The sequence below is a fragment of the Pan paniscus genome, chromosome 12, assembly GCF_029289425.2.
Source record: "Pan paniscus chromosome 12, NHGRI_mPanPan1-v2.0_pri, whole genome shotgun sequence".
In the NCBI taxonomy this organism is placed as follows: Eukaryota; Metazoa; Chordata; class Mammalia; order Primates; family Hominidae; genus Pan; species Pan paniscus.
This window is the reverse complement of record NC_073261.2, coordinates 31,999,000-32,019,990: the sequence shown is the minus strand read 5'-3', so window position 1 is coordinate 32,019,990 and position 20,991 is coordinate 31,999,000. Positions and strand designations below refer to the sequence as shown.

At 45.7% G+C, this 20,991-nt stretch overlaps 1 protein-coding gene across 1 annotated transcript in view; it reads right to left on the bottom strand.

Annotated features, from left to right (window-relative positions):
- The window catches only part of SNRNP200 (small nuclear ribonucleoprotein U5 subunit 200), a 30,895-nt gene extending 14,125 nt beyond the window's left edge, over nt 1-16,770 (bottom strand). Inside the window, exons 1-23 of the mRNA XM_003805727.4 lie at nt 16,593-16,770; nt 15,906-16,069; nt 14,332-14,503; nt 12,704-12,896; nt 12,178-12,233; nt 10,509-10,607; nt 9,990-10,142; nt 9,778-9,877; nt 9,459-9,595; nt 8,812-8,895; nt 8,538-8,711; nt 8,108-8,245; nt 7,711-7,866; nt 6,653-6,823; nt 4,466-4,659; nt 4,122-4,245; nt 2,906-3,055; nt 2,547-2,657; nt 1,839-1,970; nt 1,481-1,669; nt 954-1,151; nt 384-536; nt 194-274 (exon numbers count right to left, since the gene is read on the bottom strand). Of these exons, the coding sequence (XP_003805775.1) occupies nt 194-274; nt 384-536; nt 954-1,151; nt 1,481-1,669; nt 1,839-1,970; nt 2,547-2,657; nt 2,906-3,055; nt 4,122-4,245; nt 4,466-4,659; nt 6,653-6,823; nt 7,711-7,866; nt 8,108-8,245; nt 8,538-8,711; nt 8,812-8,895; nt 9,459-9,595; nt 9,778-9,877; nt 9,990-10,142; nt 10,509-10,607; nt 12,178-12,233; nt 12,704-12,896; nt 14,332-14,503; nt 15,906-16,069; nt 16,593-16,637 (3,174 nt within the window). The 5' untranslated portion in view covers nt 16,638-16,770. The remainder of the gene's footprint in view (nt 1-193; nt 275-383; nt 537-953; nt 1,152-1,480; nt 1,670-1,838; nt 1,971-2,546; nt 2,658-2,905; nt 3,056-4,121; nt 4,246-4,465; nt 4,660-6,652; nt 6,824-7,710; nt 7,867-8,107; nt 8,246-8,537; nt 8,712-8,811; nt 8,896-9,458; nt 9,596-9,777; nt 9,878-9,989; nt 10,143-10,508; nt 10,608-12,177; nt 12,234-12,703; nt 12,897-14,331; nt 14,504-15,905; nt 16,070-16,592) is intronic.
- Between the last annotated feature and the right edge of the window lie 4,221 nt (nt 16,771-20,991).

Genomic DNA, 20,991 nt, shown 5'->3' with positions numbered 1-20,991 from the left:
TTGCTACAGGTCTTGATTTACAAATACTAAATAATTGTTATTTCATATAAAAAGAACATGCGAGAAGGCTGCAAAAACTAGGAGAACTGAGCAGGAAACCACACATGAACCCAAATTCAAGGTTCATCTTTTAGAAGATTATGAAAACCACTTAATCCTCATCCTTATCAAAGCAAAGAGGAGAGGAGCTCACCTTAGCACTGGGTTCCTCAATGCTCTCCTTTACAGGGATAGGCACCCTCTCCAGCAACTTCTGCAGCTCCAGCTTCTCCTCCTGCCACAAGGAGGAAAAGGTCAAGGGAAAGCCTTGTGGCCGAGGAGGGACACCATTCAGTGACTTGGTGAGCACCAACTCCCCGCCCCATCATGCTGCATAGGCTCACCTCTCTCACTGTGATGTTCTTGAACTCAGAGGACAATGAGAAGACCCTGAAAAGCTCAATCTCACTCAGGGTGGGCTTCAGCAGCTGGTTGTAAGTCTGCACTGTATCATTGGTGATGTAGTAGTGGCTGGCTATACGGCCCAGTTCTGTCACCTGGAGAGAAGGTAGACTCAATCCAGTGCTGACTATTAATGAGCTCCAACCTCTAACTGTGGACCATAAGTTACTGTCCTATAGGTTTTTTGTACTTTTTTTTTGGTAAAGTATATGACCCAATGTCATTATTGTCCTAATAGGACAACTGGATGAAGTCACAGCAGTACAAGTGCCAGGCCCAGGCACATGAAGAAAAACAGCAGAATAAGCTGACCCATAGTGAAATGATGTCTGCACGGACAAGACAGCTGAATTATCCACCTCAAGTTATGGGAAAAGCTACCCATTTTTCTGCTGTTCTAAGCAACAGGTGATTAGATAGGCAGTACTCACATCGAGAGCAATCTGAAAAATTTTCTCCTGGGCCAACAACTTTTGCTGAGACCTTTGCCTCAAAACCCTCACCCCACGCACCTGGAAGTTGCCCGTCTTCTTGTCGTACTTGACCAGATTGTTCTTGTCCAGCATCAGGGCAGCTGTGTGAACCAGATCTAGTCGGCGCTGGTCCAGCAGGGGATCTCCCTTGAGGTCATCATGAGAGATGCCATAGAGGGTTGGGGATCGCAGCATTCGGATATAGAGGTAGGCATAGCCCAGCCAGTTCACCGCATCCTACAAGACACAGCTCATGGTTCTTAGCATGGAGAAACTCTTGATGTCCAAATGAAAGGCTCCCATGAATTGCTTAGAAATTAATTCCCAACTACAAGGATGCATATTACATCGTATTCTGAATGTTTTTAGCATTTCATTATTAAAAAGATCTAAGCGTCTTCTAAGATCTTGGTAACAAGGGGAACTATCTGCCAGACCCAAGATGTGGGTGCAGGGATGGAAGGCCTCGGACGCTGCTGGCCCGCAGCACAATAGGGACCGACCCACTCCTGGTGCCTTGGTGTCTGCGGGGAAAGCACGAAGCACAACAAGCAGTCCTCCCCTACCTTGGCATTCTGGACATTTCCTAGCACGATTTCTGCGTTGAGCATGTCAGGAAGCTTTGAAACCATCTGGCTTTCAATAGGAAGTTGTTGATTGAGGAGGGACAGGTAGTACTGTAGCTCCCCATGAGATGTGATGAGTATGCCTTCACCCTTGGTGTCATACTGGGGTCTTCCGGCACGTCCCAGCATCTAGATCAGAGACAGCGAACCAAGAATGCTATGGCAAGAGAATGTCTGAATTTTGATGCAGGGATCTACATTACAGAACTAGGCCTCTGATCTGCTAGCTTTCCAGCATCCCTGCATTTCAGGCAAGGATACTGATCCCTGCTGAGAATAAACTCAAAAGGCTCTGTACCTGCAGAATGTCCAGTGCTCCCAGTTCTGTCCAACGCCCCTTCTCTGGACTGTACACCTGGGTGCCTTTGATGATGACTGTATGTGCAGGGAGATTCACACCCCAAGCTAGAGTTGCTGTGGAAACTAAAACCTATAGAGGCAAAACAAGGTAATGAGGAGAACAGATGCCATCACCAGGGGTTAATATCCCTGGCTTCTCTAGGCAGTTGGCCTCAGAGCTTCTCTCAGGACTAGCCGGTAGGGCGCGTGGGGTCCCAGTACTTGTCAATGTGACACCAGAATAAAGAGGAAAGGTTTCCTTGGGTTCCTCATCTATTCAGTAATGAACATTTCAAGGTTCCAGAGGCACAAGTGCAGACTTGTATTAAACAACCTTAAAGTTACTAGAAAAGGTAAAACAGAGCCTATCCGGAAAGAGGGAACGACAAGGGCACGCGTGCCCCCATGAGACACTGTTTGGAGCTATCTGAAGTCACCAAAGTGCTTGCTTCACTATGCTTCTCAGACTATCCTAAACTCACGCAAGGTGGGAAGAGTTGGGAGAGTAGCATAAGGTTCTATTTATTGTGTCCACCACAACCCTCTGACCTGGGCTAGCTGGGCCAGAAGCAATAAAGTACCAGGAGCAAACATGGCACAAACTTGACATTGCCCGTCTTCTGAAGTATGTCCCACCTGCTCCTCCAAACGCTTTGCACCCCCTCACCTGAATATGTTTATCAGCAAAAAGATCCTCCACGAGTGTTCGGTCAACCCTGGTCATGCCTGCGTGATGAATAGCAAAGCCATAAGGCAGAAGATCCTTCAGCTCTAGGTTCTGTGGAACAAAGAACGGGGGATGAGGCGAGCCTTCCTGTAGGACTCATCCAAGGACTAAGGAAATCTCCTCCCATGAGACCCTGCCCCTTAACTATTATGTGGAATAGTAATAATCACATCCAGACAATCAACCTTAACCCATGGGAAACAACAATACCACAGTACAGTCCTAGAGGAGCTGTCTGGGGCCTGAGATGGACACAGCTGCCAGGTAGGAATGAGAGAACCCAGCTGGCCCCTCCTCACCTTGCACTGCTCAGCTTCTGTTCGCAGGACTTCTGTGGAGGCTGAGCCCTCCCTCAGAAACAGACCCAGAGTGTCCTTTTCTAGGCACATGTCCCGGATGGCCCTGGCTGTCTTTCCAGTCTCCTTCCGGGAGTGGACAAACACCAGCACCTAAGGAGAAGCCACAGTTTGCTACAGTCACGAGATACTCACAGCCCCAGGGCACCCGCAGCAGGAAGCAGAAGTTGCACCATCACCACCAGAAGCCAAGGTCCTGGAGAGGGGTAAGGGCAGGAATGTGTGCAGGCTCAGAGGAAGCCTAAACACGGCTGGAAAGACTTTCAAGGGAATGCACCCACCAAGTTCACAGTCCTGGAGCTGAGAAATTAAACCAACTTCAACATCCTATCTTGAACAGCAACTTTAAATAGACTACGACTACAAATTCGGGCCTCTCAACTCAGAATTTATGTTCAAGCACCTAACAAGAGTCAAAGCTGCATGAAAATGTGTCTGCAAAATAACAACTAAAACATTACACTACTTATAAAAGGATTTAGGAAATAAGTCTGAGACTAGTACACTGTTGTAGGGAATGAAGTCTTCCTAGTATTTAGTGCCAAGAAAAGATCTGTCTCTTCATATAAATTCATATGCTTCTTTTCATCAGACAAAAAGAAATACAAAACCAGTCACTTTTCCTTATTTTTTGTTAGTTAACATTGCTCAACTCGACTTTCAATTTAAAAATTCTATCACACTGTCTAGTAAAATGCCCTCTAGTTTTTCATTTTCCTCTTTTTATTGTCTTGCATTTTCAGTGTAAGTGACCCCAAATCTTTTATGGAGGGACCCTGGATAATGCGAATGCACAAAACGATTATCTGGGACTGGGGATTGCTTGCTGGGGGGATTTTTAATTCTCCAACTCTCTAATAGTTGTAGGGCTCTTCATGTTATCTATTTCATCTGGGCTGAGTTTTGCTAGTTAACTGGTAGTTGTTGGAGAACTGGTCCATTTCTTCTGAATTTTTGAAGTTATGAGCATAAAATTACTCATAGTATTCCCTTATTATCCTTCCAGTGGCTATAGGTTCTGTAGTAATATCCCATTTCATAGCTGATATTGGTGATTTATGTTGTGTCTTCTCTAATTTCTGTCAATCTTCCCCAATTATTGGTGAATCAAACATTCGAAAGAATGGGGTTCAAGAGTAACCATAAACCACGGGCAAACCTGATTTTTTCCAGCATGTTCCATGATTTTTTCATAGACGATTTCATTCATGATCTGGAAACGCTTGATAGCTTTTTTCTCTGTGATACCCACATATGTCTGTTCCAGAGGCACTGGACGGAAGCTAGAAGTTCAACAGTTAGACAAATGAGGCTTTGGCAGAAAATACTGTGGGAATAAACAGTCTTTTTCACTGCCCTAAGAGCAATATTCCTCCTTTATGATTCACACCACATCAAAACCCAAAGGCCCTTCTAAAACCCAACCCAGTAGCACTCCTTGGAAAAGAGGAAAGAGAGCAGGATGGTCACCTTGGCAGAACTTTGCCCAGTCTTTCCTGATACCTGTTGTCAAAGTAAAAGAGACCCTTGGCAGGGTCAACACGTAGAAAGGTGGCTACATCTTCATAGTTGGGTAGGGTGGCACTGAGACCAATGAGTCGGACATCCTCTTGGGTCATCTCAATGTTTCGGATGGCCCTGGCCACTAAAGCTTCTAAGACAGGACCTCTGTCATCGTGGAGAAGATGAATCTCATCCTACGGAATTGGAGGACAGCAATTACCTCTAGCACTAGAGATACATAGTCCCTTTTCCTGGAATTGTCCCATATTGTAGGCATATAACCTAATATGCCTAAGAAAAAAGACAAGGGATCCCAAGCCACAGATGCCCAAAGGATGGAGACAATATTTCCCATGAAATACTCCAGAAAGTAACAGACTCTGACCATGAGTTGCTTTGGTACAGTTCAGTAACATACTTTGTATAAAGAAATTCTGAAACTCAGATAAATGAGTTTAAACTTTAAAGGTAAACTTCTTTATGAAAAAGGATATAAATACGATCTTATCAGAAGCTTCACCTCTGGCAGTTATAGTTCCCAAGAACAAAAGCTATCACGCATCAAATGATGAGTTTGAATAGTCTAAAGCAGTGCATCTCAAATTTTATTAAGTATCCCAAAGCCAGGGGATGTTGTTAAAAAGGAGATTGTATTCAGCAGGTGTGGGGTGAGGCCACAAATCCTGCATTTCTAACAAGCTCCTATTCCATGCTGCTGCTGCTATGACCCCAACCATGGATCAGGCTTCAAGTAGCAAAGCTCTAAAGCAGGGACCAGAAATGTTTTTTTTAAGAAGTCAGATGCTCCATCTCAAAAAAAAAAAAAAAAAAAAAAAAGGCGGGGGCAGTGGCTCACGCCTGTAATCCCAGCACTTAGGGAGGCTGAGGTAGGTGGATCACCCAAGGCCAGGAGTTTGAGACCAGCCTGGCCATCAGATTGGCAAAACCCCATTTCTACTAAAAAAACAAAAAATTAGCTGGGCATGGTGGCGGGCAACTGTAATCCCAGCTACTCGGGAGACTGAGGCAGGAGAACTGCTTGAACCCGGGAGGCGGAGGCTGTAGTGAGCTGAGATTGCATCATCGCACTCCAGCCTGGGCAACAAGAGTGAAACTCCGTCTAAAAAAAAAAAGCCAGACAGTCAGTATTTCAGGCTTTGGCCCATGCAGCCCCTATTGCAAATACTCAGCTCTGCCATTGCAGCCAAAAGCAGCTGTAAACAATACATAAACAAATGGGTGTAACTATGTTCCAACAGAACAAAGCCAGTACCCACAGACTGCCAACCCCTGCTCCAGAACACTGAAAACCAACACGTGAAGTCTCCTTTCTTGCTTTTCCCAGACAACTTAAACTATACTCAGACTTAGTCACTAATCTCTGGAAGTTTCTGTGTATATGGAATACAATATCCTGATTCCTCACTCATTCCCTCAGAGAATGGATTCTTTTACTTATAAAACCCTAAATGATGTTGGATATGATGGTTTTTTGTCTATCTGTTTACATTTGTTTCCGAATATTTCAGACATAGCTTCTTGGCCTTTTGGCTAAGATCAAGTGTAGTAAAATATTTCAGACATAAAAAAATATATAAAGAATAACATGGCAGGCTAGGCGCAGTGGCTCACGCTTGTAATCCCAGAACTTTGGGAGGCTGAGGTGGGTAGATCACGAGGTCAGGAGTTCGAGACCAGCCTGGCCAACACAGTGAAACCCAGTCTCTACTAAAAATATAAAAATTAGCTGGACATGGTGGCAGGCGCCTGTAATCCCAGCTACAGGGGAGGCTGAGGCAGGAGAATTGCTTGAACTCGGGAGGCAGAGGCTGCAGTGAGCCAAGATCGTGCCACTGTACTCAGCCTGGGCGACAGAGCTAGACTCCATCTCAAACAAACAAACAAATAAATAAATAAATAAATAAATAAATAAATAAATAAGATGGCAAACACAAGCTGACAATAGCTGTCATTATAATGTTTTGGATGGCCCTGGCCACCAAAGCTTCTAAGACAGGACCTCTGTCATCGTGGAGAAGATGGATCTCATCCTACGGAATTGGAGGACTAGTCATTACAAAGGCTAGTGCCTACAGAAAAGGCAGCAAAGAAACATTTCGCATGAAAACCCAGCAAACCCGCCCTGACACAACTGGACTCTATATTCTACGACTGCTCCCAACTCACCAGAATGATGAGCCGCACCAGCTGGGTGTAGGTGCGCTCACCACCCTTGCGGGTGATGATGTCCCACTTCTCGGGGGTGCAGACGATGATCTGAGTGGCACTGATCTCTTCTTTGCACAGCTGGTGGTCCCCAGTCAGTTCAGCAACAGTGATGCCATAAGTGGCCAGGCGCTGTGGGAGGAAAACTACATCAGGCAGGAATGCTCGAAGGGGCCTGGACACCATGCTTTCTGTTTGGGCAATTGGAGTGTAGGGCATTGGGAGCAGGCATCAACCCATCAGGTGAATACAAGGCGAATCAGATCTTATGAACATATCTTCCTCAAACAAATCCAAATTTAACTCAGGCAAATAAAGCAGACAAAAGATCTCTGGGGGCCAGGCATGGTGGCTCATGCCTGTAATTCTAGCACTTTCAGAGGCCAACGCAGGCAGAATGCTTGAGCCCAGGAGTTCTAGACCATGGTGAAACCCTGTCTCTACAAAAAATATAAAAATTAGCTAATCTAGTAGTACATGTCTATAATCACAGCTACCAGGGAGGCTGAAGTGGGAGGATCACTTGAACCTGGGAAGTTAAGGCTGCAGTGAGCCATGATTGTGCCATTGCACTCCAGCTTGGGCGACAGCGAGACCCTGTCTCAAAAAAAAAAAAAAAAAAAGACCTCTGGGAACTCTGTACACAAGAGGAAGAAATGGCAACTTGTAGATAAGAAGACCTACAATACACCACTAGGTCTATTATCATCCACATCCATTTGATGTTTCATAAACACTTCAATAACACAAATGATACGAACTGCAGAAAATTGCCATGGAGAGGATGAAAGAAAGATGCTAACCCTTGTAAAAGATGGCTCAGGACATTCTTACTTCAGAAACTCTGTACCTGGGTTAAGTTCCATCTTGGAAATGGGGAGAGAAAAATAAAAAATAACAACAATCCCAGGAGGCATGCCAGAGATGCCCTAATACAAGAAGCGGTGAGGTCCAGGCCTGTCCACAACACTTTGATAGGTGCACCCAGTATCCTCTGGAGGAAAGTTCTACTCCCTCACCTTTCCAAAGCTGCCCACCATCTCCTGCACCAAGGAGCGCATGGGGGCAATGTAGATAATCTTGAAGTCATCCACATTGATGGTGCCGTCCATGTTTATGTGTTTCCCAATCTCTCGGAGCATGCACATCAGGGCCACGTTGGTCTTCCCAGCACCCTACGGGAGAGGTCAGGGATGAGAACGCCTATTCACCTGGTTATTCTCACTGCCCTAACTTCCATGGGCTTATTTCCCAAATAGAGAATAGAGCTTGTCCTGGGCACTTTATCCTACTATTTAACCTCTCTTCCATCAAAGGACAAAGAATTAGGGGGTGGGGGTGGAAATAAAAAACAATCTTGCAACGGAAACTCCACACCATATTCTACAAGAAAACAGCAGGCAGGGTGGCGCTTACAGTAGGAGCACACAGCAGCAGATTCTCATCCGTCTCAAGGGCAGCACGGTAGAGCTTACTCTGGATCCGATTCAGTGTTTTGAAGCCCTCAAACCCAGCCTGGGCATACTTTGGCAGCTTTTCCACTGGAAGCAGTTGCTAGAAGAAAAGAAGTGCCATCAATATCATGTTGGCAGCATCCTTGAGCAGAACGTTATTGTGGGATTGCCAGGATTTTGTTCCCTGGCAATCTCTTTGCATAACTTTCCATTAAAGGTCAGTCCAGAGATCAATATTGTCCCCTGGGCTCAAAATCAGAATGGGAAAATTCTGTTGCAGCTTTCAGCCCTGAAATAAACTATATATGAAACAAGGCTACATTTTGGTCAATGGTTGAAATCCAAACCAGGAGGTGAACTGAGCAGAGAACTGAAGAAAGCAATTCACTTACTTCTTCTGAGCCAAAGGGCTTGGGCTTCAGAGCAGGCACATGCACCTCTTCATAGCCCTTACGCTGGCGACGGAAGGATCCATCAGGAAGCTGACAGCGTTTATTGGCCATAAAGTGGCTCCCTTGGGTAAAAACCAGGTCCTCCAAGTCCAGAACCTGCCGTGGAGCCAGTGCCTGGGAATGTGAAAGACAAAAACACAAAGGAAGTAAGCAAGCCGAGCAAGTGAGTTTTCCATCCATCAAGGCCTGGGAAATAAATCGCCCTGGATCCTACCTCTCCACCCTGGTCGAGATCCATGGTTTCCAGATCTGTGTCCATTCGAGACTGACGCACTCGCTCTCTCCGGGACCTTTCCTCCTGTAGTGGACAAAGATAAAAATCACAAAAACAATTCATCAGTATCATAGGTTCTTGTCCTTTTCTGTCCCTGCTTAGCTAATACTTGAGTCACAGGTGCTGACTAGTAAGTCGTGAAACAGAAAGACAGTGCTTTACATGGGGACCACCAGAATGATCAAAGCAAACAAACACTTTTAAAGGGGCAATGCGCAGTACAAGGATGCCACAAATAGACGTTCTATAATTAAGTACCAAAGGCTACCCCTGAGGGGTCGAAGGGTGGGTTCCATTAAGCAAGTACATGTGTTCTGTTACTCTATTTTAGTAAACACCATGTATTTACTGTGTAAATAAACAATAAAGGTCCCCACAGTGCTGGTGAAAGATAGCAGCAGGTCACTGGTCTCATGACCAAACCAATGTGGATGTGTTGATTCTAACCTGTATGCACTGATAAACCCCAAAGAATTTAGGAAATTACTTTTTCAACTTCCACTTTTAACATGAATTTAGCTTCATGCTGCAATCTTCTAGCCACCGTTAGCTCAGAAATCAGACAGATAAACCAACCCAGTCCTTACTCGGATCAGATCCTCCTTCTCGGTTTCATGAAGCTGGTAGAGGAACTTGGATAGCTCTGGGTCAGCTTCCATCTTTCCCATAATCCTTTCCTTTTCAGCTTCACTTTGTGCACTGGCCAGCAAGGTACAGTATAAAACTACCCACAACAAAAGGAACAAAGGAAGTGAGGAGGAGGAAATAAGGCAAAAAACCATCCTCAGGGTAGAAAGAAGAAAAATAAAAGAAACAAGCACTTAGGCTGTGAAAACAACAGAATCTCTATGTCACACATGCACACATATGTACTCACTCTGCAGGAAGACCCCACCATATACTCACTCATCATCCTGTGCTGCCGCAACACTTTAATGAAATCAAAGGTGTTGAAACCAAGCAGCAGAACCAGCTGATTTTCACATTCCCGATCATCACTGGCCGTCTGCAGAGAGCAGGTAACACCACCATTAAGGCCAAAGCCATCTGCCACTTCATACGCTGTCCCCATGTGCTAAGATACACTAAATATACAACTATTGTCATCTTGGCCATACCTTCAAAATCTCCAATACTTCATCTGCCTTCTTCTGCGACACGATGGCATCATCATAGAAACGACTGAGCTGCCGCTGCAGCCAAAATGCATCAATATCCCGAGGGTGCAAATCCTTCTTCTTGGAACTCATCAGTTCACCTGAGGCTACGAGCTATAAAAGTAACCAGGCATTTAGCTCACCAGGTCTCCGCCAGCCTCGATCACTTTGCCACCACCCTGCAACCAAGTTCTACTTGACACTCCATAGCCCACCTTCTTGTGAGGACTTTCCAGAGGAAAAAACTCTGGAATATTGAGTTCAGAAGCACACCAGACTAAGATTTCATCAACATACATCTTTGGGAAGGAAGAAAACCAACAGAAATCTTAAGAAACTCTAGACACTAAGTGTTTATTATAGTTCACTCCAGCAAAAAGTGGCTCAATAAATGTAACAGGACCTAGGCATGGGGAAGAAGCACTAACACCCAGAAGTAACCTTGTAGCAATGAGAAAGAGCAAACTGAACTGAACTTACATTAGCCGAGAGGGTGCAGCGCACGACAGCCTCGTCCCCTTCCATGTCATCATCAGATGCCTCTTCTCGAACCTCCCCATACACATCTTCATCACCTTCCTGTGGAAATGACCCCAACTCAACCATGATCTGGAGCTGATCCTGCATCACCACAGAACCTCTCCCTCAAGTCACCCTAAATTAGCTCAATGGGTAGAGAAATGGCTTTGGGGTGAAACCGAGAGCCTATTGGAACCAAGGTCAGCCTTATTCCAGTGGACATAGAATGACTGCTTAGCATGACTTATTAGATGCATCTACTTTCTATTTCTCACCTTAGGCTGCTACAATGGCAATCAACTGGATCATAGCCTCTCTCTAATACACACACAATCAGCACTCAAAAACAGTGATCAGCTAAGGAGAAAAGAGCTATACAGAGGCATGCCTGGGAAAGCAGGTGGTGACTCCGGAATGAAGAGATCGCACTTAGCCTGCTCACCACTCTATTTACTCATACACTGCACATTAGGCGTACCTGGCATAGTGTCACAGTCAAAACAGGTACTTCAATAATGAGCACTGTTAAATGAATGAACTGCTAAAAGCAAAGCAGTTTGTTGCTACTTAAAATCATCAAATCCTATTAACTATACTGTAGGAAGAGGCTTAGCAATCACCTATTGAAATGGCCTCATTTTATAGAAGGAGAAACTGAGGCAAGATGACCTGCCAAGATACAGGACTCAAACTCAGAAGTCTTGGCTCCTAGTCCTCTGACTCTCCCCGTGCAACCCCTTCTTCCAGCCTTGGTATATATACCAGGGCTCCATTTTCCCTTTCAGGAGCCACATCTACTCACTGAGAACTCTAAGGCACTGTAATTTTCTCAAAGTACCCCACTTATTCCTATTTAGTTATATTCAAGGAATTCTATTAGACAGTAAACATTAACCCCAGTGACTTAACCATGTACAAACTATGTCTGTGCTCTAGGGCAAATGTGCAATCTTTTAGTCAGACACAGTAATGAAAAATGGGAAAATACTGTAATAAGGTTAAAATGCAGTAAAACATAGCAGATACATTCTCAATGAAAGTATACACTGTACTTTAACTTTTTTCTTTCTTTTTGCTGATCCACTTGGTATATTTTAAATAATTATATTGTGGCCGGGCGCAGTGGCTCACACCCGTAATCCCAGCAGTTTGGGAGGCCGACGGGGGGTGGATCACCTGAGGTCAGGAGATCAAGACCACCTTGGCTAACACGGTGAAACCCCGTCTCTACTAAAAATATAAAAAATTAGCCTGGCATGGTGGCGGGCGCCTGTAGTCCCAGCTGCTCGGGAGGCTGAGGCAGGAGAATGGCGTGAAACCTGGGAGGCAGAGCTTGCAGTGAGCCGAGATTGCACCACTGCACTCCAGCCTGGGCGACAAGGAAGACTCCGTCTCAAAAAAAGAAAAATTATATTGCTTTACATTTGTTAGTTTAAATTTGCGATAGCAAAGTTAAAAGATAACTGCACTTTTTTTTAAGCAAAAGAACATATAATGCCTAAGTCTGAAACCCATACAACACCATAAAATTTATCTGGTTTAAACTAGAGAGCTTCTTTACACTAGAAGGGGTCCCTTTACCTTAATCAACGTCAAAAACAAGAACGGACTGGGTCTGTTTATCACTCACCTCCTCATCAGACTCAAACTGCACATTCACACCGTATGTCTCATCAATGTTGTCATCTGAAACAATGAAGGATTAGAAAAAGAGGGCAGTGAATGGCTAGTAAAACAAGGCACTCTGGAGCCAATGTCCTCCCCGACTACCTCTCCTCAGGAAAGATCTAAGTGCTAAGGACACATACAGATACTTAGATGATCAACATGAGAGAGCCACCTATGCTGCTCCTGCCAAGACCTTCTCCATCTGCCAGCCTTGGAGTCAGCCCAGCTCTGCTTGCTCAACCACTTGAGCCCCCAAGGCTCTGCCCACATTTTCTCATATTCCACACAATAAAAGGGTCTCAGAGTAAGGAACAGCTGCTGGAATCTAGGGATTCTGGTGTCCATCAATTGTAACTCTTCAAAAAACACAGAACAGATTATGGGAACTCACTGACATTAAGGTTTTTAAATGAATGATGCTAGAAGATGCATGTTTAGGGGTCAACAACAACCAATGAACATGATCAGGACATAAAGCGCGCACTTACCCATATTTTGGATTTCCTTATCTCCACCATAGTCTGTGATCTTTTTGCCCAGGTTCACTAGCACATGGTATCTGGTATCATCTGTTTGACCCAGCAGCAGGTCAATCTCCTTTCGCCTTTCCTTGTCCCGCAGCTTTTCATTCTTTAGAACAGCTAGAACTTCATCAGCTGCCCCACAAAGGATATCACGTGGCTGGGGGCAAGAAACAACCAACCAATATTGAGAACAACGACAGGCAAAACATCACCAACCAGGTGTATGTGGCGGCAGGATGTGAAGAGCCACACCTCTTCAAAACCTGCCGCATACTAGGCTCTGACCTTTCTCATTAATGCTGATGCCACAACTAAAGGAAGACTTGTCTGTTTTTAAAAAGATTAGCTAGGTGGCCTCAGGACACAGCTTCCACAACAGCTTGCCACACTCCAGGTGGTAGTCACTTGGCAGACCTCCTCTAGCTTGCCACACTTTTGTAATTCTTTGTCCTCACTTCCTCTAGCACCCACCTCAACAGAGCTCCTCAGACTCATAATGGTCCCCAATCTAATCACACATGTGTAATGGTTAGGAACATGGATTCTAGAGATAAACTATCTGGATCATATCTTGGCTCTGCCAAATACTACTTCTGTGACTTGGGAAAATTACTTAACTATTCTTGCCTCACATCTCTCTTCTATAAAATGGAAAATGAATATTAACAGCACCTATTCATGGAGTTATGTGGGGTTGGGGGAAGACATGTGCTGTTCCACACAAATCGAGTGCTCAGTAAATATAAGCCACTTCTGCCAACCAGTACAGCCCACAAGAGGATCCAGAGAAAAGGTTCAGTCTCCCAGCTGTGACCCTCTCCCTTTCTGACACATGGTCTCATCCTCTGGCCACCTCACTCTGAGAATATTGAAATAAAGCAAACTCGTTTTTTTCTATACTCTCACAACAATTAACACAGAAGGCTTCTGTGACAATTCCTCCCCACCAGCAACCAATCCAAAAATTGTGCAGTGGACACAAGCTGGGGGTCCTCAAATTCAATTCCGTTCCAACACTAACTACCTGGAGATAGCGTCAGATCCCACAGACTGAGGACTCAGTCGCACAAGCCTGCCTCCCACTTCATGATGCCAGTCACAAGCACAGGTTGTTTGACCTGTGCTTCTCACTATACAGCTATAAATCAAGGTTTCCACAATCCCCTTTTGGGGTTCAACTAATTTTCTAGAGCAGATCAGGGAAACACTTATTTTTACTATAAGGCATATTACAAAAGATGCCTACTGAAAGACAACAGATGGAAGAGGTACACAGGGCAGGCATGTGGGAATGGGTGTGGCGCTACCAGGCCCTCTCAGGCGCACCACCCTCCAGAAACCTCCATGTGTGCAGCTATCCACAAACTCTCTAAACCTAGTCCTTTTGGGGTTTTTATGGAGGCTTCATTATGTAGGCATGATTGATTAAATGACCAGCCTCCATTCTGAACTACCTAAGTGCTGCCAGCCATCAGTCAACTCATCAGCATACAAAAAGATACTTAGCACTTCGAAGATTCCAAGGATCTTAGAAGCTGTATGCCAGAAAATGAAATAAAGACCTAATATATATTTCACAATATCACACTCACCTGGTCCCCAAGAGCAGCCTGGATGAAGCTGAGTAGCACCTCATAGGTCTCCCGGGTCTCTTTAGTTTTGGGCTTGTAGATGATGCCCACCATCTCATCAATGCCCTCCGACAGCAGAGTATAACCCTTCATCTTGTTGATGTCATGCCGGTCCTCATCACGCTTTCTTCGCCTAATGGACATGCAATGTGATACTGAATGGCAGAACCTTTCGTCCCCAAGGGAAGACTGGATCAAGCCCACCCTCCTCTCCTCAGCTTCATGGCAAGAAGTTAATATCTGAAAACAGGTATCTGAGCCTCAGCAAATGATTCCGTTTGGCCTTAATCACTTGCAGGAGTATTTCTTCATGGGACACAGTGACAAAAAGAAAAATTCCCTATCATCTTCTCACTAGATGCACTAAACATTACAATGAGATATGTTTCTCATTTAAAAAATACAACCCTTTGGCCAGGTGCAGTGGTTCACGCCTGTAATCCCAACATTTTGGGAGGCCAAGGCAGGCGGATCACCTGAGGTCAGGAGTTCAAGACCAACCTGGCCAACATGGAGAAACCCTGTATCTACTTATTTAGTAGATATGCAAAATTTAGTAGATATACAAAAATTAGCCGGGCACAGTGGCGAGCGCCTGTAATCCCAGCTACTCAGGAGGCTGAGGCAGGAGAATCGCTTGAACCCGGGAGGTGGAGGTTGCCGTGAGCAGAGATCACGCCACTGCACTCCAGCCTGGGTGACAGAGTGAGATTCCGTCTCAAAAAAAAAAAAAAAAAAAAGTACAACCCTTCATACATTGTATGAGACTATTATATAATAGGATTTTGACTAGTTTTTCACCTCTCCAATGCATTTTCCCTTTCTAGCTAGAGAACCAAGCTCTAACAAAATCTACTGCCGTTGACTATCAACAAAGTATAACAAAACTGGAAAAGAAGATATAGCACAAAGTGGAGATAATGTATTAACTCATTTCAAACATAACTACTTTAATCAAACTAAGCCTAGGAATTTTGGAAACTTCATCATAGGAAAGGGAGCAAGACACCAAGATATTCAAGATCAAAAGATAATGATGAGGTAAAGGTAAGTTTTGAAACATATCCCCAAGAAATCTTAAAAAATAAAATAAAGGAAAAAAATGCAAACTAAGAAAGAAACCTCTCTTTCATACTATGGATGCTTAAATTAGTTTGTTACAACAAAATAGGTAGAACGTGGACAAGAGTAAAGGGAAAAAGTAGGGGTAGGAAGTTAGTAATGGGAAAAAAGGAAAAAGAATTACTGGGACATAGGAATAGCAAGGGTCTTGAAAATACCCTGAAGAAAATTAAGATCTGTCTATGGACCAGAAACACACATGTAAGAAAAAGGTACCAACAAGTTATTTTCCACTTGAGATGCACTTGTTAAGGCCAAAAAATCTTTAAACTCTCCTGGTCTGTTTTTACCTTCACTGAATTGTTTTAATGCCACTGATCTTACACCAAGCATTCCAGCAAAAATGCTGCTCGAATGTTAAAGGGAAGAGACTTTGGATCTGAAGGAAAAAATAGTATCCCCTTGGCACTCACTTGGCTCTTCTTTCCTCCTGCATCTGCGGTTTGGTCCGTTGAGCCTTGTCTCCCATACGGGTGCCCTCCAGCTTCCCAACAAGGGACAGCACCTCTCCTGTGGGTTCATCCCGGCGGGTCCGGTCAATAAGAGAACGGTCAGCTTGGAGCACAAGATTCGAGTTCTGAAAAGATCAAAACATTATTGAAGCTTTGACATGAGCAGGGCCAATTCCTACTATCATAGTTACCCCAGCTGATGGAAAAATCGTAGTAACTAGTTGCTTATCATCACTAATCGTAATAAAAATATATTTTTCTTAAGAATTGCATAGTATAACGCTGTGCAGAAGCATACAGCTGAATAAGTCTTATGCGCTGTCGAATCAGCTAAACAATTCTTGTTCCTAACAGTGCCCATCATAACCCACACCTGTGAAAAGTAGTGAGTGGGTTGGGAGTGACGTGTGGAAGGGGGAGGGCTTAGCGTTGAAGGTACTCGAGAAACTCCTCCTAGAGAGATCTTAGCGCTCCCCAGACCCCAGTAGGTTATTCACGTCATCGTATAACCCCCACATTCACCCCGATTCCATTTCCCCTTCGTTTTCGTGGCTCTCCTGTAGGCCTTCAGACTGAAACTCCCTTTTTCAGCCTCCCCTTCCCCATTGGACTCCTGAGCCTGGAATCCTTCCCCAAGACCAAACGCACCGCCTTGTACTCGTATTGCAGACTACGGGCGGTTACATCCGCCATGGCCGCGGCTGCTCGGAGGCTTCAGACCACCACGCCTCCCTACCGCAAGCTGCAAACGGCCGCAGATCTCTGCTCCCGCCGCGCCGGAACGACGCAGGAAAGACGCACTGGGGAAGGAAAAGAAACGGGTTCCCTTCCGCTTCCGGGTCGCGCCCCAGACGTGCGGGGCGGGGCGTGTCCGGGGCGTGTCCCTGGCGTGTGCGCGCGGTTTTCCGCACCCTTCTGAGCGGGATGTGTGGGCCTGGTGCGTCTGGGTCCCCGAATCCCTAGACCCCCGCACTCTGGTTCTGGCCGCCCGCTGGCACTAAGGACCCAGGGCCCGTGCTTTCCCCGACCTCAGTCTCCAGCCCCCGGCACCCCTCACATCATAACGAATGCACGGCTGCTTAGCCCCTGTCCTGTCCCAAGACCTTTCCTTCCGGTTCCTTCCTCTTTGGCAACAGTCCCATGAGGTAGGCAGGAAAAGAGGGGCCGAAAACCCCATTTCCGTTTGAGGTAACTAAAGTACCCAGCGAGCAAGGTGACTTGCGCGTGTGTCTGTGTTTGTGTGTTTTAATGATTGGCGCCTTGCTTTGGGTTTCTCTTCTGTGTTCAACAATTGAAAAAGAAAGCTACTATCCCCCACCAATCCCACCTAAACCTGTGCCCCCAAGACCCTCGTTTTCACCCAGCTGAACGAACAGGGCCGGGGCCCCCATTTGCTCCCACTTGTCGGTAACATTCTATGGTAGGGCCCTCCCTGCCGCCCAGGGAAACCGGTGAAGGCAGGGCCAAATCCTTGGTGACTATGACTTAATTTCCCCAGCTACAAAGTCTTCTCTGTCCCACATTCCCCACCACTTCTCGCCAGTAGAATGGCGCCTTATGGCTGAAGGTGACCTCCCTCCTCACTTAGAGCATGTTTGCTTTTGAGAAGATGAATGAACAGGAGGATGGGTGTTAAGCCAAAGGAATTCATCCTCAATAGCAGTCCCCTAGACCAGATTTGTTCTGTAGTGGTATCGTGTTTGGCTCACTGTTGGCTCCTTCTTTAAAAATTGGGATAATTTCATGCAAACTCTGGCTCTCCCCCATCAGTTGAGATACTAGAAAATCAGCCACATGACACCCACACTGCTGCATGGCATGACCTGCTGCTGGTCAGCAGCTGCCAAGGTCAGAGAATAGGCAAGTCCTTCCCACTGCTCCTGGTTTCTCATGCCTGCCCATCTCCTTATTTTTACTTGCCCAGCCCCTGTAGGCATGGAGTTTGCTGCTTTGGTGGGTGTTTGTTTTTTTTTTAATAACTCGTCTTCCCAAGGGACAGTCGAGTCCTCATGGCTCTGCTCCTCAGTGGCTGTGTGACTTTGAAGTAGCTAGCTACCTGGCCTCTCGGTGAGCACCATTTTCCTCATCCTTAAAATTGAGGCAATTGGCTGGACACGCTGGCTCACGCCTGTAATCCCAGCACTCTGGGAGGCCAAGGCAGGCGGATCACTTGAGGTCAGGAGTTTGAGACCAGCCTGGCCCACATGGTGAAACCCTGTCACTACTAAAAATACAAAAATTAGCCAGGCGTGGTAGTGGGTGCCTGTAATCCCAGCTACTCAGGAGGCTGAGGCAGGAGAATCACTTGAACCTGGGAGGTGGAGGTTGCAGTGAGCCGAGATCAAACTCTGCACTCCAGCCTGGATGACAGAGTGAGACTCTGTCTTAAAAAAAAAAAAAAAAATCGAGGCAATAAAACCTTCCTCCCATTGTGATTAAATGGGATAGTGTGTTTAAAAGCACCTAGCAAAGTGCCTGACTCAAGGTGGGGTTCACTGAAAGTTATTGAAATCTGAATCCTTAAGGCTGACTTTTATTCCATGATCGGGCTGTGGCCCACCCACCTGACACGAAAGGGTCTCAAAGGTATTTCGGAGATTCCACTCTGTTTCTGTAGAAGTAGCATTCACGTTCACAGATGCAGCTGGGCTGTGGGCAAACCTGTGAAGCAAGAAAAAAAGGAAACTTTCCCCATCTTTTCTTTTCCTCTCTAATCAGGCTCTACCAAATGTAAATCCTGCATTTAGTCATTCAGATGGACTTATAAGTTTCCATAGTATGTTAGACCTGGTAGGAGCCTTAGAGATGGAGTAGTCTGGTTCCCTTATTTTCCACATGAGGAGACTGCAGCCCTGGAACAATCGTCACACTAAAATGTAAATAAGGAAGAAAATAATTATGATTTTGAAAAGAAAACAACAGGCTGGGTGTGGTGGCTCATGCCTATAACCCCAGCACTTTAGGAGGCTGAGGAAAGAAGATTGCTTGAGGCCAGGAGTTTGAGACCAGCTTGGGTAACATAGTGAGGCCCTGTTTCTACAAAAAATTAAAAAGTAGCCAGGCCTGGTAGTGTGTGCCTGTAGTCCCAACAACTTGGAAGGCTGAGGCAGGAGGATTGCTTGAGCCCAGGACTTCAAGGCTGCAGTGAGCTAGGATTGTGCCACTGCACTCCAGGCTGACCCACATAGCAAGACTCTTCCCTCAAAAAATAAAAACAATTTTTAAATTAAAAATAGAAAAGAAAAATGACAGCCGTGCTTCCTCACTCTGCGGAAGGGGCTCAGGGAAACTTCCTGGGCCAACTTGTTGAAAATGGGGGAAGGTGTCTAGTGAAGACAAGTCAAAGGAGTCACTGCCCCACATGAGAAAGGAAAGAGGAGCTGGGGTTAGACGGATGTAGAAAAGGGAAGAGAAAAGTCTTCAGGAAGCAAGAGAGGCCCAGGAAAATGACAGTCAGCCAGGACCTAAAGGAGCCACAAGCAAAGAGAAATTTATTTTACTTTTTTTTTTTTTTTTTTTTGAGATGGGGGATCTCACTGTGTTGCTCAGGCTGGAGTGCAGTGGCACGATCATGGCTTACTGCAGCCTCAATCTCTTCAGGCTCAGGTGATCCTTCTACTTCAGCCTCCCAAGTAGCTGGGACTACAGGCACACACCACACCCAGCTAATTTTTTGTATTGTTAGTAGAGATGGGGTTTTGGCATGTTGCCCAGGCTGCTCTCGAACTCCTGGGGTCAAGCAATCCACCCACCTCAGCCTCTCAAAGTGTTGGGATTACAGGCTGAGCCACCTTTCCTGGTCTGGGCAAAGAATTTGAACAGACGTTTCTCCAGAGAAAATATACACTGGCCAATAAACACATGAAAAAATGCTCAACAGCCATGCGTGGTGGTTCACCCCTGTAACCCTAGCACTTAGGGAGGCCGAGGCGGGTGGATCACGAGGTCAGGAGTTTGAGACCAGCCTGGCCAACATGATGAAACCCTGTCCCTACTAAAAATACAAACATTAGCTGGGTGTGGTGGCGTGAGCCTGTAGTCCTAGCCACTCGGGAGGCTGAGGCAGGAGAATCACTTAAACCCAGGAGGCGGAGGTTGCAGTGAGCTGAGAGCATGCCATTGCACTCCAGCCTGGGCAAAAAGAGTGAACCTCCATCTCAAACTAAATAAATAAATAAAAATAAAAATTAGCTGGGCATGGTGGCACATGCCTGTAATCCCGGCCACTCGGGAGGCTGAAGCAGGAGAATTGCTTGAACCTGGGAGGCAGAGGTTGCGGTGAGCCAAGATCGTGCCATTACACTCCAGCCTGAGTGACAGTGCGAGACTCCTCAAAAAAAAAGAAAGTTAAACATAGAGTTACCCTATGACCCAGCAATTCTACTCCTAGGAATCTACCCAACAGAACTGAAAACATGTCTACACAAACATTTGTACACAAATGTCCATAGCAGCACTACTCACAATAGCCAAAATATTGCAACAACCCAAATGTTCATCAGCTGATGATGGATAAGCAGAATGTGCTATTTCTATACAATACAATATATTATTCAACCACAAAAAGCAATGAAGTACTGCTGTGTGCCACAACATGAATGAATCTCAAAAACATATTAAGGCCAGGGACAGTGGCTCATGCCTGTAATCCCAACCCTTTGGGAGGCTGAGATCCTGTCTCTATTTTTTATTTTTTTATTTTTGAGATGGAGTCTTGCTGTTGCCCAGGCTGGAGTGCAGTGGCACGATCTTGCCTCACTGCAACCTCCACCTCCTGGGTTCAAGCGATTCTCCTGCCTCAGTCTCCTCATTAGCTGGGATTGTAGGTGCGTGTCACCACGCCCAGCTAATTTTTGTATTTTTAGTAGAGACGGGGTTTCGCCATGTTGGCCAGGCTGGTCTTGAACTCCTGACCTCAGGTGATCCACCCGCCTCGGCCTTCCAAAGTGCTGGGATCACAGGCATGAGCCACCAAGCCCAGCCCCCTGTCTCTATTAAAATACAAAAATTAGCCAGGTGTGGTGGTGCACGCCTGTAGTCCCAACTA